General features: G+C 60.5%; 2 protein-coding genes across 4 annotated transcripts in view; one reads left to right on the top strand and one right to left on the bottom strand.

Moving 5' to 3' along the window:
* Positions 1-2,839: 2,839 nt before the first annotated feature.
* PEX11G (peroxisomal biogenesis factor 11 gamma) lies at positions 2,840-9,251 on the top strand. 2 transcript variants are annotated; one of them, XM_044918147.1, is made up of 5 exons: positions 2,840-2,909; positions 4,240-4,428; positions 6,470-6,648; positions 8,258-8,320; positions 8,955-9,251. In XM_044918147.1, exons 1-5 carry the CDS (start codon positions 2,850-2,852, stop codon positions 8,992-8,994), a joined length of 531 nt encoding a protein of 176 aa, XP_044774082.1. In that variant the 5' UTR covers positions 2,840-2,849; the 3' UTR covers positions 8,995-9,251. The 2 variants fall into 2 exon arrangements, with proteins under 2 accessions (XP_044774082.1, XP_021561084.1); XM_021705409.1 differs by having other exon boundaries at positions 8,772-9,251.
* Positions 9,252-10,948: 1,697 nt separating this feature from the next.
* The window catches only part of ARHGEF18 (Rho/Rac guanine nucleotide exchange factor 18), a 54,801-nt gene continuing 49,598 nt past the window's right edge, over positions 10,949-16,151 (bottom strand). Inside the window, exons 15-20 of one of the 2 annotated variants that reach the window (XM_021705363.2) lie at positions 15,530-15,586; positions 15,389-15,436; positions 14,783-15,253; positions 14,172-14,505; positions 13,272-13,397; positions 10,949-13,184 (exon numbers count right to left, since the gene is read on the bottom strand). In XM_021705363.2, the coding sequence (XP_021561038.2) occupies positions 13,036-13,184; positions 13,272-13,397; positions 14,172-14,505; positions 14,783-15,253; positions 15,389-15,436; positions 15,530-15,586 (1,185 nt within the window). In that variant the 3' untranslated portion in view covers positions 10,949-13,035. Of the gene's footprint in view, positions 13,185-13,250; positions 13,398-14,171; positions 14,506-14,782; positions 15,254-15,388; positions 15,437-15,529; positions 15,587-16,151 lie in introns of both variants that reach the window. The other variant, XM_044915575.1, reaches the window with a different exon arrangement.

The raw sequence follows: 16,151 nt of genomic DNA, 5'->3' as shown, positions 1-16,151 counted from the left end.
GTGATTACGAAGGTGTCAGGGACAGCATGGGCTCCAGGGAAGGGACCTAGCCACTCAGGCAGCAGCAAGGTCTACAGCCCCAGACCCTCTTCCCTCTGCAGGCCTTGGGCTTGGCATGGATTTTTTTTCTTCTGCAGTAACAGTGTCCCTAGTTGGGGGGTGGGGGCGCACAGATGCCTGTGCCCAAGTCTTAAGCAAGGAGGGCTGTGGTCAGATGTGGGGGTCAAAGAGTCTCTTGACTCCCCATCTGAGATGTTGTAGGGAGGCAGACTTGGGGGAGGCGGGGCTTGGGGTCCAGGGCTTGGAGAGAGGAGGGGGGCTGCCTATGAAAGGGGCTGTTGGCCAGGAGCAAGTGGATGGATTCAAGTGTCATTTTGGTGACTGTTGTGATGTGGGAGGGGCGTGTGTGGAGAGAAAAAGGCGAGCCAGGTCTGTGACTGGCGGGGCAGCCCTGAGATGGGGACACAGGAGAGCAAGATGTTCTGGATGATGCTGGGACATGTTGAGTGTGGGGATGGGGTTGGGAGGATGCTCAGGGAAAGTGTCCAGGGGGCAGGTGGGAGCAGGAGTCAGGTCAGGATTAAAGAGGCATGCGGGAGAGGCCAATGATGAGGGGGCCAGGGAAGTCGTGGGAGTAGATGAGGTTTCCCAGGATCATGTGCATAGAGTGTGAGCACAGAGCTTTGGGCCGGGAGCTGAGTCCCGAAGGTTATGGCACTTATTGAGAAACTATTTTGTGCCAGGCTGTGGGGACATAGCTATGACCAAGACAGATCAAAGTCCTCACATTCTGTTGAGAGACACGTAACTAGGCAGCTAGATAAAGAAGCGATATAATTACGTTAGATAGTATTCCAAACTTAGGGGGAAAATAAGACAGCAAGAAATGTGGATACGAAGTGCCCAGGAGGGTGTGATGGGGAGGTCCAATGAGAAGATGATGTTCGAGTAAACGTGAGGAGGACGTGAGGGAGGGGGCCGTGTGGGAATCTGGAGGGAGAGCATTCCAGGCAGAGGGCACAACCAATGTAAAGGCCCTGGGGCAGGAGTGTACTGTAACTTCAAGGACCAGGAGGAAGGCAGTGTGGATGGAAAGAAGGGAGCGAGGCAGGAAGAGTCCTGAAAGTTGAAATCAAGGGGCAATATTTTGCAAAAGGCAACCAGTCGACATCATGAGTCATTAGGGAAATACAAAACAAAGCTATAGTGAGATACCATGTCCCACCCAGCAGGATGGCCATAATAATAAGGCAATAATAATAGTAATGAAGCAAAATAAAAGTGTTGGCAAGAATGTGGAGAGTGTTGTGCATTGCTCCTGGGGATGTCAAGTGGTGCAGCCAACGTGGAAAACAGTCTGGTGGTTCCTCGAAAAGTCAAACATAGAGTCACCCTATGACCCAGCCATTCCACTCCTGGGTGTCTAGCCAAAGGAAGTGAAGTTGAAGGCAGGGACTTGAACAGATACCACATGCCCACGTTCACAGCAACATTATTCACAGTCGCCAAAATTTGGAAACAACCCCAATGGTCCATCAGTGGCTGAATGGATAAACAAAATGTGGTAGATCCATACAAGGGACTATTACGCAGCCACAAAAGGAATGGAGTATAGATATAAGCTACAATGTGGATGAGCCAGACACAAATGGTCACATATCGCATTATTCCGCTTCTATGAAATATCCAGAATGGGTAAGCCCACCAAGACAAAGCAGATGGTGGTTATGGGCTGGGGTAGGGAGGGATAGATTAACTGCTTGCCAGAATTACAGGGTCTCCTCTGAGGGTGATGAAAATGTTTTGAAGCTTAAAAGGGATAGTGTTGTAAATGCCACTGCATTGTACATCTTAACACAGTGACTCTTATGTGAATGTTACCACAATTAAAAAAAAAAAAAGGGAACAGGTCATGTTAACTTTTTGAAAAATCTCATTTGACTTTTTGATGAGAGAATAACGCATGTTGCACAAAATTCAAAAGCTACAAAATTATACCAGATGATGGTTGCTAACTAAACTTACTGTAATCACATCAGGGTGTCTGTGAGTCAAACCTTTACGCTGTGCACCTGAAACAGGTACAAAGGTGAACAATTTAATATCCTCTTCCCAGCCACAGTTAATTACCCTCTTCGGAGCAACTCCATTACCAGACCCTCGCCTATTCTAGAACGAATCTATGAGTTTCCTTAACTTTCTCAAAATGCCTTTTATGAATTTACAACAGCTGTACATGCTCACTGTAGACGAGCAGACAAGGCAGAAAGGGTGCAGCACAGAAATTAAAAAGAAAAATCCCTTCTTGGGGCGCCTGGGTGGCTCAGTCGTTAAAGCGTCTGCCTTCGGCTGGGGTCCTGACCCCAGGGTCCTGGGATCGAGCCCCGCATAGGGTCGCTGCTCGGCGGGGAGCCTGCTTCTCCCTCTCCCACTCCCCCTGCTTGTGTTCCCTCTCTCGCTGTGTCTCTGTCAAATAAATAAATAAAATCTTAAAAAAAAAAAAAGAAAGAAAGAAAAATCCCTTCTTGAACCAGAGCAAACAGGTTGGTGCTTTCGCTTGGATATTACTTTTGTGGGTAGATGGTTAACTTGAAAAGACCAGCCGTCGCGGGGCAGAAGGCAGCGGGCTCCGAGGGCCGTCTGGGTGCACAGGCCCCGGGCGAGCTAGCACGCTGCGGCCACCAAGCAGCAACCTGGGTAGCTCCCCGCAGCAGACAAAAAGCCCGACCGGCGACAAAGGGTCACGGCCGCGCCTGCGCAGAGCGTTCCCGGAGGGCGCGGCCTCGCGCCGTGCCCCCGCCCCCTGGCGCTGCGCGCCGACGTCACGTCGGCGCCACGGCGGAGTTGCCATGGCCGCGCTGAGCGGCCTGGCGTCGGCGTTGGAGTCGTACAGGGGTCGGGACCGCCTGGTGAGGCTGGGGCGGAGCGCGGCCCGAGGTCCCGGAGCAGGGCTGGAGCTCAGTGACTGGAAACGGAGGCCAGAGCGGGGCGGGTCGCTCAGGATCCCCCCTCGCCGAGGCGCCCTCCCGGCTGGGCTCCGACCCTGTCCCCTAGCAGTGGACATACAGGTTGCTCCTGCTAACTCATCATGGTGGGGTATTTTCAGTACCAGCCAAATCCGCACGTTTGGACATTTGGGGTCCGACCAGACCACTGAAGGTGGTCACTGGGTTGTCCCAGGCAGTCACATATGGGGACTCAGGGTGTTGCAGCGCTCCTTCTATGGCTGGACATTGAGGTTGCGACCGATCCCCCTATAATTGGGCACTTAGGTTGTTCCAGTTCACCCTGGCTGGACATTTACAGGCCAGCCAAATCCCTGTTTGAACATTTAGGATCTGACTAGGCCACTTGGTTGGTCCCTGGTTTGTCCCTAACAATCTCATATGGGGATTTAGGATTTTTAGGGCTCTCCCATATGGCTGGAAGGCCCTTGAAGGCAGATGCTCAGCTTGTTCCTATATAAGCTTTTCTCTCTTATAGGTAGGCATTTAGGTTGTACCAGGAAATGTACCAGTGGTGGGCAATTAGGTCCCATTCAAATCCCTTATGATTGGGCATTCGGGTTTTAATACATTCCCAAGCTGTACATTTAAAACGCAGAGTTTTGCTATTACAAAGTTTTGCTGTTAAAATTCTGAAAAGAAATAAGTGAAAATAACATATAAAACAACAGGAAATAGCAATTTCTGGAAAGCAGATGAAATAAAGATGTAAGGGTGGTGAAGCTGACTCAGTTCCCTATGACCCGAATCACCCATTGAGTGGATTCCTTCTCACTGAAGTAAGTCAAGCAGATTACCCTTGACTCACTGGGCTGAGGCCCGATCACCTCTCACTCCTCAACCCAGCTACACATTGGTCCAGCTGGGTAGATGCAAATATACATGTCCGCCTCGTCCTCCTGTCTGCTGGGGAAAGGGGGACCCACGAGGTGCGAAATGGTTGCATTTTCTTGTCTCGGTCACATCTGTCTCCAAAGGGTGTGCCCCTCAGTGACACGAGCCAGCATTCCCTTAGAGTCCACAGTGACTTTGGGACAATAAGGTCACGTTTCTCCATTTGTCCCACCCGCAAGTATCTCTTTTAAACTTTCAGCTTTTATCGGAAGTCTGTTGATCTAGTCTGCACAAACCCCCTCGCCCCCCAACTTGATCCCAGGGGACCCACGGCCACGTGGGGGCCGATCCAGCTCAGCCCAAGAGCAGGGCCCTGCTGACTGCTTCTGGTTTCCCACAGATCCGAACGCTGGGGTACTGCTGCCAATTGGTTGGCGGGGTCCTGGTGGAACGCTGTCCAGCCAGATCAGAAGTGGGGACACGCCTGCTGACCCTGTCCTCCCAACTCAGCCACTGTAGGACCGTCCTGCGACTCTTCGATGATGTGGCCATGTTTATCTACACGAAGCAGTATGGCCTGGGGGCAGAGGTAACGGGGTGTGTGGGGCCGTAGTCTCTGGGCAACCGATGTTTTATGGACTTGTCCAAAGGCAGCGGTGTAGGCCGTTTCTTACTTTTAAAAATTTTGCTTGCTTTTGTGAGATGGTCAGATGTTCTCATTTGAATTTAAATGAAAAAATGGCTTAGACATTCACACATTCCAAAAGTCTCCCTCCTACCTGATCCCCTTGGTTTTCCTCCTCAGAGGCAGCTACTGTTGCCAGCTTTTTGTGATTCCTTCACGAGGTGTCCTGTCCGTGCGCAGGCAAATCACCCTGTTTACGTAATTGTGTGGCTGGTACACGGTTTGGCACTTGCTTTTGTCTGTTAAACAGCACAGCTTGGAGGTCGCTCCCTATCAGTCCAAACAGAGCTCCTTCCTTCTTTGTGGCTGCACCGTACTCTGCTATAGAGCTGGATGGTGATTTATGTAACTGATCCCCCGACGGTGGACATGTCGATTTTGCTGTTACAACAGGGGACATTTCCCCAGGGGATGGGCCCGGAAGCCCCCCTGGGCCTGCCTGGCCAAGTTATGCCCCTCCCTGGGCTGCCCCGCCTGTCCCCCCTACCCCTGTCCCCTCTCTGAGCCACTCCACGTTCAGATGCACCCACCCTTGTTCCACTCCAGTGCCCAGTGGCCCAGTCACCTCAATCTCAAGTGCTTTCTGGATCTTCCTCCTGTTTTGACGCCCATCTCCTATCCTCGTCTTCGATTAGGGCACGCTTCCCATGCATCCTCAGAGGACCCTTCCCCGAGCCAACATCTCCTCTGCGTCCCTAGACAAGGGACAGGGGCCCTCTGCACCTTGTATGTCCCTTGGCCAGAACAACAACTCCTTTTGCTGTTTAGGTGTCTGCACCCCTGTCCTGTGAGCATCTCCTCCTCCCCCAGTGTAGGGCCTCGGCCTCGCTGCTTCTCTGCAGACCCTAGTGGAAGGAGCACACTGGAGAGGGGGCAGGGAGGGCCCTGTTCTCGGGGGAGGACTGAAATACGCCAAACACACCAGAGGGTCCCAGGAAGGATGGGGGAGCTGGAGTGGGGTTCAGAACCTAGAGGGAGGCAGGATCCCAGCTGGCTACTAGGAAGGAAGGGGACCCCGGAGGGGAGGATGAGGGGTATGGCAGGCAGTGAGGATGAGGAGGCTGAAAGCAGGAAGTGAAGGACACACGGGGGAACCCCCCCCAGCTTGGAGGCCTCCAAGGGGCAGAGTCCTGAGGGGTGGGGCCCAAGAATGCGGCGTGGGCACCAGGCTCCTGAGCCTCAGCTGGCCCTGCCTCACTGGATACAGGCCGTGGCTTGGAACTTGGTGGAACTTGGTCGAGGGCTTGAGTTCTGCTATTCGAAGGCCCGAGGCCTGTCCTTGTGTGAGGAGGGCAGGTGGCAGCTTCCCCTAAGTACCTCAGTTTGCCTGTTTGCGGGCCTCGTGACCCCTCTGGTTTGGAGTGGTGACCCAAGCCTTGCAGCCTGGTGCCCACTTACTGTCCGCACTGAGCGTGTTCAGTACCACCCTGCCCTGTCAGGTCGGGGTGCTCTGCAGGGCTCCCCCCCCACTGCTCTCCTAGAGCCCGGTGCCAGGGAGCCTGGCCTGGAGACCCGTGCGCAGGACCCGGAATGCTGCAGGGTGGGAAGGCCCTGATGCAGGGCATCCTGAGTTGTCCTACTTGGGAATCATCTGGGAACTTAAAAGATATTCCTGGTGCCAGGGCCTACACCGGACCTAGTGAGGTAGAATCCCTGGGGCTGGGGCTAGGGTTGGGGTTTTGAAGCTCTCCAGGGGATCCCCTGTGCAGCTAAGTTGACAGCTTCTGCTCCACGGGGTGGGGGGTGGGGGTGGATGATGGCCACACTGCTGAGAAGTGGCAATCGGGCCTTTCTTCCTTTGCAGTGGCCTGCCATGGGCCAGCCTGCTGGGCCTGGACGTTGCCCCGTGACTGCCATCTGGCTTGGTCTGGGTCCCTAAGATGGGCCTGGGTAGGTCTGACTGCAGGCCCACGCCCCCCTCTCTCCCTCTCTCCTGGTCCTGCAGGAGGACGACATCTTTGTCCGCTGCGTGTCAGTCCTCGGCAACCTGGCCGACCAGCTCTACTACCCCTGTGAGCACATCGCCTGGGCTGCTGATGCCCAGATCCTCCGCGTGGACTCTGCCCGGTGGTGGACATTGAGCACAGCCTTCTGGGGCCTCTCCCTGCTCCTGGGCATTGCCAGGTACGTAGCCTTAATGCCCGCCAGCAGGCCGTAAGGGGCGCCTCCCTAGACCCGCAGCTCTACCAGACTCCTCCAAACCCAGTGGCTTGAAACGGCACCCGCCGACTGTCTCACGGCTCTGGAGGTCTGAAGTCCAGTGTGGACTCACTGCGCTAAAACTCCAGGTGGGGGCAGGGCTCGCGGGGGGAAAAGCCATTCCTGCCTTTTCTGGCTTCTAGAGACCACTGCAGTCCTTGGCCCGTGGTCCCTCCCCTCCGTCTTCAGAGCACAGCCTGTTTCCCTGGGCACATCTCCGACTCCGACCCTGCTGCCTCCCCCTCATGAGGGCCCCGTGAGGACCCCACGTCCTCCCCCATCTCAAGACCCTTACCTCAGTCCCATCGGCAAAGTCCTTTGTGCCACGTAAGGGAGCACGCTCACAGGGCCTGGGGATGAGGACGTGGATATCTTTGGAGGGCATGATGGTGCCCACTGGCCCCAGGAAGCGGAAAGAACTCCAGGCCGGGGACCGAAGTAGCTGGAGGGGGATGCCTTTCCCCGGGTCTGTGCGTGTGTGCGTGGTCGTCGGCAAATGTCCCCAGAGAGAACAGGAGTTTCCTGACTGGCTGTGTGCTTCTGAAACCCATACTGTTTCTAGAACTTTCAAATAATGGTTTCCTTCTGAACATTTCCCTCTCTGTAAATGCGCTAAGCGCATTTGTTCCTAGCTCCCTGCCCAGAAAGCACGCTCTACCGACTAGGCCGGCTAGGCGCCCCGGTTCCATTACTTTTTTAAAATAGACTTTTATTTTTAGAGTTTTAGCTTCACAGCACAATTGAACCAAAAGTAAAGAGGGTTTCCATAGATTCCCCACCCGCCCCACAGCCCCTCCATTATCAAACTCCCCCAGCAGTTGATGAATCCACGTCGACAAGTCACGGGCACCCCAAGTCCATGGTTTACATCAGGATTCACTCTGTGTTGCACGTCCTGGGGGCTTGGACAGGTGTGTAATGAGTCATTCCCACTGTTACAGCATCACAGAGTGGTGGCATTGTCCTCAAATCGTCTGTGCTCTGCCTGTTCATGTTTAGAGCTTATACTTTTTCCATCGTGTCTCTCTATTTGGTGTGAGCAAGCGTGAGGGTCCCGACCTGGTGTCCGTAGGACCCCAAGATACCTGAGAGTCACCAGGGAGTTTGCTGAAATGCAGATGCCCAGTTGCCGACAGGTTTGGATTCTGCTAGTCTGGGAACCCGGGGCGCAGGAATCGGCGTGTTGCCCCGGTCTTCCAGGTGGTCTGATGCAGACCCACTTACCTCACTGCAGGTGCTGACTTGTGTCCCCATGCTCTCCGGGGACAGGTCACCTGGCCAGGGACACATGCCTGGCTCCAGCATCAGAAGCACTAGATGCTTCCAGATCTTGTGTGGACAGTGCAGGCAGGTCAGGGTCCGAATTAGGAGTCCCCAGGAGCTTCCGAGGCCCAGGCTGGTCTGGTGCTCTGGGACGGCGCAGGGCGCTGGAGTTACCTGTGGCCGTCGGGGGTGGGGGGCGGCAGCCTCCCCTTGGGCTGGCGATGGGGAGCTAACCCCTGCGCCCCCACCCTGCTTCGCTTGCCTGCTGCAGGTCCTTGAGGATGGTCCTGACGCTGAGGCGGAGGCTGAGGGGCCCCGCGGTGGCCTTCACCAGGTACGACCCCAGGGCTTTGCCCGGGAGAAAGGCTGACTTCCTCCCGCAAGCTGGGGACGCTGCTGGGTTTCCCTAGCCGGAGAGGTGCTGTGAGCTGCCACGTTTCCAGCCTCGCGCCTGTGCGGGCCTGCGCGGGCCTGCGCGGGGGCCTTACAGCAGCTCCGGGGGCTGGCTCAGATGGGGAAACTGAGGCTGGCTTGAGGCCCCGACCGCCCCCCCACCCCCGCAGCTCCCTGCCTGTCTCCAGGGCCCAGAGGACTGAGGTGTGGGTTTGAGACTTCCCACACCCGTCTGTGCCGTGTTCATGCTGTGGGCTCCCTCGGAGGGGGGTGTGACGGGGACACAGCCCCACCAGTTCTCCTCACTCGCTCTGCTGTCACCTCTTCCTGCCCGTTGGGGTGAGCCTGGGTGTGCCTGGGTCTTCCCCAGCGGCTTCTCTTTGCTCCCACAGCCGGCTGCCCCGGAGCAAGAGGAGGGCCATGGAGGCCCAGGTCCGGTCGGAGGTGCTGACCCTCCTGAGCAACGTGGCCGATCTGGCCAACGCCGTGCACTGGCTGCCCCCGGGTGTCCTGTGGGCCGGCCGCTTCCCCCCGTGGCTCGTGGGCCTCCTCGGGACCATCTCCTCCCTCCTCAGCGTGTACCAGGCTGGCCGGGCTGAGGCCACCACCCCGTGACGTGGCCGGGGAGGTGTGGGTGCAGCCCGAACCCCACCGGAGCGCCCCTTCCCACAAAGCAGAAATCACTCGGGCGGGGGCTGGGTCTGTAATCGAGCGACTCAATGCCAGGTGTAGGGACGCGTAATCCAGAGAACGCACGGGGCCGCCTCGGGCACGGGCCCTCGGTGGGCCAGGATGTGGGCAGGGGTGCGGCCCCCCGGGGGCCGAGGGCCAGGGCCTTTCCAACTAGGCCAGGGCTCCGTGGGGGGGCTCCTCTCAGGGCCAGAGTAGGGGTTGCCGGGCCTCACGTGCAGAGAAGGCTGCATTCCAGTGAAGGCGAGCGGGGGAGCCAGGACGGCATGCGCCACGCGGGCCTCAGGAAAGTCGAGATGGTGATCGATTAAATAGGGTGTTGGTGCCGGGCCCAATGTGAGAGCTTATTTCTAAATCACTGGCCCCCAGCCCCTCCCACCTGCAGGCCTCCCGCTCACACGCCCTGTTCCTTCCTGGCGGCAGCGGTGGCGGCGGCCCCGTGCATTTGGGGGGGGGGGGGCAGGTGCTGCCTGGGAACCACACCTCCCCAGCCCGCCTTCTGGAACGTGCTGGCCCTGAGCAGCCTTCAGCCAAGGCGAGCAGCTCTCCGCGCCTCCGTCTCGGGCACAGGGGCCGCGTCTGTGTCTTGTCCACCCCCTCCAGGGTGCTTACTGTGGCCGGAGCCTTTCACACTCCACCACAGCTTGGGCCCGGGGCTGGTCTGAGTGTCTTACGGGCTCCAGGCTGAGCTCGTCTCCCACATCATGGGGATCATGGCGGGATGGGAGGTCTCAGGCTGCCCCGTGAGAGGCCCCCGTGTGTGTGGCCTCAGGCAGGTGCCTGCAGATGGTGGCCAGCCCACGTCTGCCCGTCTTGACGTGGCCTCGGATCCCCCACCTCTGGGTCCTAGCCAGAAAGCGGAGGGCATCAGGCTGTCCCTTACGTCCCGCAAGCACCGGAAAGAGCCAACAAAAACGGCAGTTTGCAGCCCCCGAGGCTTCATGTGACACCCCCCCGCCTCTTGTCCCACAGGGAAGCTATGTGGTGGGAAAAGCTGGGATGCAGGGCCCCTCAGGGTTAACACGGGGTGCAGAAGACCCCCCACCTGGCCCTGGCTGGAGCACCCTGCCCCACCCATCCCTCTGGACGAGGGGAGGGGGCCAGGCTGGGTCAGCCTCCCCCTCCCCTCTCGCAAAGGGGGGACGTGCTCCCCTTGGCCCTTAGCAGAGGCCCCCTTCCCAGCACTCAGGGCACCAGGGGGGCTGGGGTGGGGGTCACAGCAGTACCTGCTTACCTGCCTGGACACTCGGGGAGTTAATACCTGTAAGGCACTCGGAGCACTGTGCTTGTGGGGAAGCCACAGGAACACCCACATACGTAACCTGTCCGGTCACAGGTCCCCCGGCAGGCTGGTGTCCCTGTGGGCCTGGGCGGAGCCAGATGCCAGGGCTGGGGCTGTGCTGGGACACACCGGTGGGCGGACGAGAAGCCCCACCTGTAGCGTGGCCACACCCCCTGCCCGGTGCCCTTCCCCGCCTGGCAACTTCAGCCTCTTAGGTGGGGGCAGAGCCAGCCAGTTCCTGGGAGCGGGGTCTGAAAGCGTTCTCCCAGCACCCAGGGAGCACCTGCTGTAGCAAACTCAGCTCCTTTGGGGAGCAGGGAGGCAGATGGGCCTTGGGGATGGCCCTACTCGGGGCAATGGCTCCTTGCCTAGGAGGCTGGCATCCCAAGAGCACAGGGACAGGCCTAAACGGAAGGGCACCCCGCCAGAGCGGAGAGGACTTGGCCGCATCCCCCCACCTCAGCCTCGTCTGGAGGGCTGCTTCTCCCGGGGGCCCCCAGGCATCCCCACCGCCTCGGACTCCGAATGTCTGCATGCGGTCATCGTCCGGAGCTTCCTGAGGGGAGTGTGTGGGGCCCTGGGCACGGGTGGGAGGGGCGCCCCGCCCGGTGACGTGAGCCACCCTTAGAGCACTGACGTTTGGGCCGAGGATCCTAAAACAAAACCCCAAACCCCCAAACGAACATTCCTGTCGGCTCATCTTCGATACTTTTATTGCTGGAATCAGGTCTTAAGTTTTAAGGTGGTTCTGAAAGACCCCACGGTGAGGAAATGTTGCAATCATCGTAAAAATAATTGTCGGCTGGACTAAGATTATGGTCACAATTAACGAAGACGTGCACAGGTTCCACGGAAATAAGAGGATCTGCTCAACCGCCAACCGTACAAATAAAATCGGGCTCTCTGGGAGTGACCTTGCCCGGACGAGAGACGGACCCACGATGACACTGCCCCGCTGTGTGGCCCCGTGGTGGGACACCCCAGTTCCCTGCCACCTGGCCGAGCGGCGGTTCCTTGGACTTGTCACCGGCTGAGGAATCGTGGCGTCTCGGAGGGTCAGACCGAGCCGGCGGACAGGGGTGCGTGGCGGTGGAATCACCCAGCATGAGGGCCCAGAGATGTTCGCTTCACAACAGGACAGGAACTTAAAGTCAACTTTGCTAAAGTGCTCGGAGACGTCTCAGTACGAAAACGCAAACACTGATCACAGACATGGCACAGAGGAGCTCGGACGCATCGCAGGACCGAGGGAGGACGCTTCTCCTGGCTCCCCAAAGATGCGCGGATGCCGCAGGCCCCAAGCACGAAGTGGAGGCCGGGGGAGAGAAAGGAGCAGGCAGAGGTTCTCAGAGGGGCCGGCTCGGCACACCACTCACTGTGCCTGGGAGAGGTTCGGAACTGGTCAGCTGGGGCCCCAGTCCTCCCACCAGCACTTTGGGAGGGACGGGGCTCTGGGCTCAGTGGGGGAGCCCGGGGACCAAAGGCCGGAGTATCCCCATTCCCCCACCCTGCACCCAGGCTCGAGTTCCTCCACAGCTGGAAGTGTGCATCTGACCCACTGGCCAGCCCCAGAGCGCTCCTGGACATCCAGCGCGATCCCCAGCATCTAGAGCTGTGCAGCGGGATGGGTGGCCCTTGTCCTCCAGGGGAGCTGTCAACAGGCTAGCTCAGCTCACTGGACACGAGGCACCTGGAGCCCCCTGCCCATCTGAGGTCTCCAGGCCCTAGGTGACCCCTCTAGCATTTCGCCCTCGTCCACGAGGACGTGGCGGCCCCACCGCTCCATTCCTTGTGCCAGCACCTGCCTGAGGGTGAGGGACACCTGCCCTGGGGCCTTCCTCCCTGCAGCCGCAGGAAATCCCGCCCATCTCATGGGGGCTGGGACGTCCCCTCGGGCGAGCTGCCCTGGCTAACGCTCTCGATTGGGCTTCTCCAGACAGGCTGAGCGCTCGGAGAACGGCTGGGGCCCTCGAACCCCACAGAAGCCACCACGCTGAGGTGCCTTTGGAAAGCACCAAGTTTGGCAACAGCAGGTTTTAAAAACCTCTCTCAAATTAAAGTGAGTTATGGTCCATCCCTTTCAGAACCTACAGAACCTGTGCCACTGGCCGTCCTCTTCATATGCCCTGCCCTGTGGCCTTCTGTCCCCGGCTGGGCTGTGTCCCCCCCCGCCAATCTGCACTCACGCCCTGGCCTTGAAGTTCACCACGAACACAAGTAGGTCTCTGCTTCGGAAGCGGATCCGGCGGACGCCACCCAGCCCCAGGGCCAGCCCCTGCTCCTCAGCCTGGGGTCCGGCCTGTCCTCAGGCATCTTGCGGAACCACCACTGTCTGTCACTACCTTGGAAAAATGGCGTGGAGTCGCTCGCTCTCCCTCCCCAGCGGGTGCTATGACTGCACACAGTTCCTTGGGTTAGCTCTGGTTCAACCTTCGATTAAAAACTTTCCTTTTTGTGTTAAAAAAAAAAAAAAAAGGTTTAGAAAGTTACCCAGGCACCACTGCTAATCCTACAGGAAGAGGCTCGAGGCGACGGGCCAGCCCTGGCCCTGGCCCTGACCCTGACCCCGACCCCGGCCCCAGCCAGCAGCCATTGGTGGTGCTTTGCTCGGGGAGAGGAGAGGGACTGGGCTGTTCCCCGGAGAGCAGGACAGGGAGGGGTCTGCACCTCGAGCCACACCCCCTCTAGAAGAAGATGACGTCTTCCTTGCTGCTGTCTTCCTTGCCGCCCGGTGTGGTGGGCAGTGGCAAGGGGGAGGGGGGCACGGGGGCGCCCCCAGGCTTGAGGGAGAAGCACTCGGGGGGGACGTCAGCCGGGGCCGGGCAGCAGGGGTCTGGAAGAGAGGGAGAGTGCTGGTTGTCAGCAGCCTCCAGGCACCGCGGTGGCCCTGCTGTCCCGGGGGGGGAGGGGGCGGGCTCACCCGTGGGGGACACAGAGCTGTGCCTGCTGAGCAGGACGGGGCTCAGCGAGCGGCGGTTCCGGGCGCTGTTCTCGTCCTTGCCCACGAGCTTGCTGAGGAGCAGCTGCTGCTTCAGGTCGAAGGAGGCTGAGGGAGGGAGGGCACAGCCTGGGCTGTCTGGCCTCGCTCCGGGCACATGAGCAGCCCCCCGTTTGGGCCGGGGACACACCCACCAGACATTCAGCCCCAGAGACAGTGACACCCGACTCGAGGGCCCTTGGAGTAACTCAGCCTCTGGACGAGAGAGCGACCCCCTGACCCCGGAGCCCAGCAGTCCTGGCACAGAGGCCCTGTTCCTCAGGGAACATTCCAGGGCTGGCTCCCCTTGGCCAGAGCCTGCACACTGGCAGCACCCACGGGAGTCCCTGGGCTTCCTCTACTGGAGGAAGGACCTCTCACTGCAGGGTGCGCTATGCAAGGGCCTCAGTGTCCCCTCTGTGGGATGAGGACGTGGTAGAGACCTGGGCACGAGAATCGTCCCTGGGTGGGGGCTCAGTGGGGAGCATTAGCACCCGTTGCCTTGATGTCCCCAAGGGACCCAGGCTCCTCTTTCTGAAGTGCCGAGATGTTCTGTCAACCCCGGTCCCTGTTTGAGGGCCGAGGTGGGAAAAAGACACGGGGTCTGATGTTTTAATTTTCCTTCTTGGGATGAGACCTCCATGTGGGGCGGGGACGGGCCTCTGGAACGTAGCCAGGTGTCGCCAGGTGTGCCCTCCAGAGGATGGCCCTGGGGTCCCATTTTGGTTTGTCCACAAGAAGCCGCTTTGGTCTCACAAAGAGCCCACGACTGGACCTGCAAGTCCAGGGCCGTAGGGACCGGGCAGGCGCCCGCCCCAGCTCCAGCCCGTCCCTGGGGCTCACCTGAGCTGTCCCAGCGCTGGGAGCCCCTGATCTTGCTGCCCTTGTCCTTGGCGCCCTTGGTGGAGGCAGCCAGCTTGGTGGGGATCTGCTGCTGCACAGCTGCCTGCCTCTGGATCTGGTTGGTGGCGCTCAGCAGCTGGATGGGCACGTCGCTCTTGGCTGGCCGGCTCTCGGCGGGGGCGCTGTCCCGGCGAGCCATCTCGGGGCGCTCTGGGAACTCGGGCCCCGGGCCGGCCAGCGGCGTGCTCACCCGGGCTCCTGGCGCTTTGGCGAGCGCGGCGGGCCTTTCCGGCCCCTCCCCGTTGAAGCTGGGAGTGTGGCTTAGCGGCTGGGCCTGGAAGGGAAGCAGAGGACACATCCGGAAGCTGTTCCTGCGGGGAGGGGCGGGGAGCGCACCCCCCCCCCCACGGGCCCCTCCAAGCCACTGGCCTCAGATCTGCACAGTGCACCCCCGACCCCCGCCAGCCTCGCCCGCTTGCCCGCCCTCCTCTGGGTCCACGGGTGACCTGAGCTCCTAGCCGGGAGGTTGTGCTTGGACACGCACCCCCACGGTGACGCTGGGGCGCGCGCGCCCTCCCCGGCCCCCGCGCGGCGCCCTGTCCCGCGCCCACCTCGGCCGGCGGGTCGGGCGGCAGCGCGCCGGGCGCCGTGTTCTGCTTCCGGAGGCGCCGCTGCTGCTCCAGCTGCTCGCGCTCCCGCTCCACGGCGCGCTGGGCCTCCCGCAGCCGTGCCAGGTCGTGCTGGTAGGCGCGCCGCTGCTGCTCCAGCTGCTCGCGCTCCTGGCTCAGCCGCTCCTGCAGCTGCAGCGACTCGTTCTGGCACCGCTGCAGCCGGGCCGAGGCCAGGGCCAGCTCGTGCTGCTGGCGCTCCCGCTCGCGCTCCCAGCGCTGCTGCTCCCCGCGCAGGCGGCCCTGCTGCTTCTGCACGGCGGCCAGCTCCTCCCGCTGCTTCTCGAAGTTGCGCTGGCGCTCCTGCTCCAGCAGCAGGTTCCCGCGCGTGGACTGCAGCCGCAGCTGCTTCTCGCGCTCCTGGATGGAGGCCCTCTGCATCTCCACGTAGCTGTCCTGCTGGGCGATGACCGCCTGCGGCGGCGGCGGCCCGGCTGCTCTTAGGAAGAGGCCCGCCTCTCCCCAGGCCCCGACCTCAAGGAGGGGCGGGAGAAGGGCATGGTCGCGGCCCGCCCCCCCCCCGGAAGCCCCCCCCCCCCCGCCCCGCACCTGGAGGCTGAGGAGCAGCTGCGACAGGGTCTGGATCCGCTGGACAAGCTGCGGAGAGGGAGAGAGACGCTGGCTCCCTGCGCGAAGCCGCGTGCGCTGTGCATGCCCGCCCCTGGGGAGACGGCCGAGCCCCGGGCCTACCTCCAGCTCCAGGGCCGCGGGCAGACGGCGGCCGGACTCCGCCCCCGGTACCGCCACCTGCGGAGAGCACGCGGTCAAACACAGACAACTAAGGACCTGCTTACTGTTGACCAGACCCCCGAGTCTCGGTGTCTGGAAAAGGAGCGCACAGGGCGGCCTTCCTGGAGGCAGAGGGCAGCTGTTGCGGGCTCACGTGGGGCGGCTCGGGGGCCAGGCGCCGCCGGGCCACAGCTCCCGGGGGTGAAGCCTGTGCGCGGGCTCAGAGGGGAGCCCGTGGGAGGCGGAGGTGAGCCCGACCGGCAGCCTGACCCCGCTCTGGCCCCGACGCCTGGTAAGCGTAGGCCTCCGGAGTCCAAGAGGAGGGAGCAGCCAAGTGCATCAGCAGGACACACGTGCAGACTCAGTGCTCACGGTCCCCGCAGCGCCCCTCGGCTCCTGATGCGGCCACAGCTCCCGCCCTGGGCCTGTTGCCTCCCTCAGCCCCCTCCTGGGCACCTCCTACCATTCCCAGGAGGTGCAGGAGGGAACATGGAGGTTCGCCTGCCCGCAGGTTCACCTGAGCTGAGATTCCTTCCCGGTACAACGGGATGGCACTGGTCACTACACGTCCTGAGACGGCAAA

Source organism: Neomonachus schauinslandi, chromosome 1 (genome assembly GCF_002201575.2).
Source record: "Neomonachus schauinslandi chromosome 1, ASM220157v2, whole genome shotgun sequence".
Taxonomy (NCBI): domain Eukaryota; kingdom Metazoa; phylum Chordata; class Mammalia; order Carnivora; family Phocidae; genus Neomonachus; species Neomonachus schauinslandi.
Note: the sequence above shows the minus strand (reverse complement) of the source record. Positions and strands in the feature narration are given on the sequence as shown.

Bases quoted from the DNA above. Each gene is read 5' to 3' on its own strand.
- PEX11G (XM_021705409.1), top strand. From the start codon at position 2,850: ATGGCCGCGCTGAGCGGCCTGGCGTCGGCGTTGGAGTCGTACAGGGGT. The intron at 2,910-4,239 runs GTGAGGCTGGGG...GGTTTCCCACAG, and splicing joins ACAGGGGTCGGGACCGCCTG to ATCCGAACGCTGGGGTACTG. The intron at 8,321-8,771 runs GTACGACCCCAG...TTGCTCCCACAG, and splicing joins CCCGCGGTGGCCTTCACCAG to CCGGCTGCCCCGGAGCAAGA.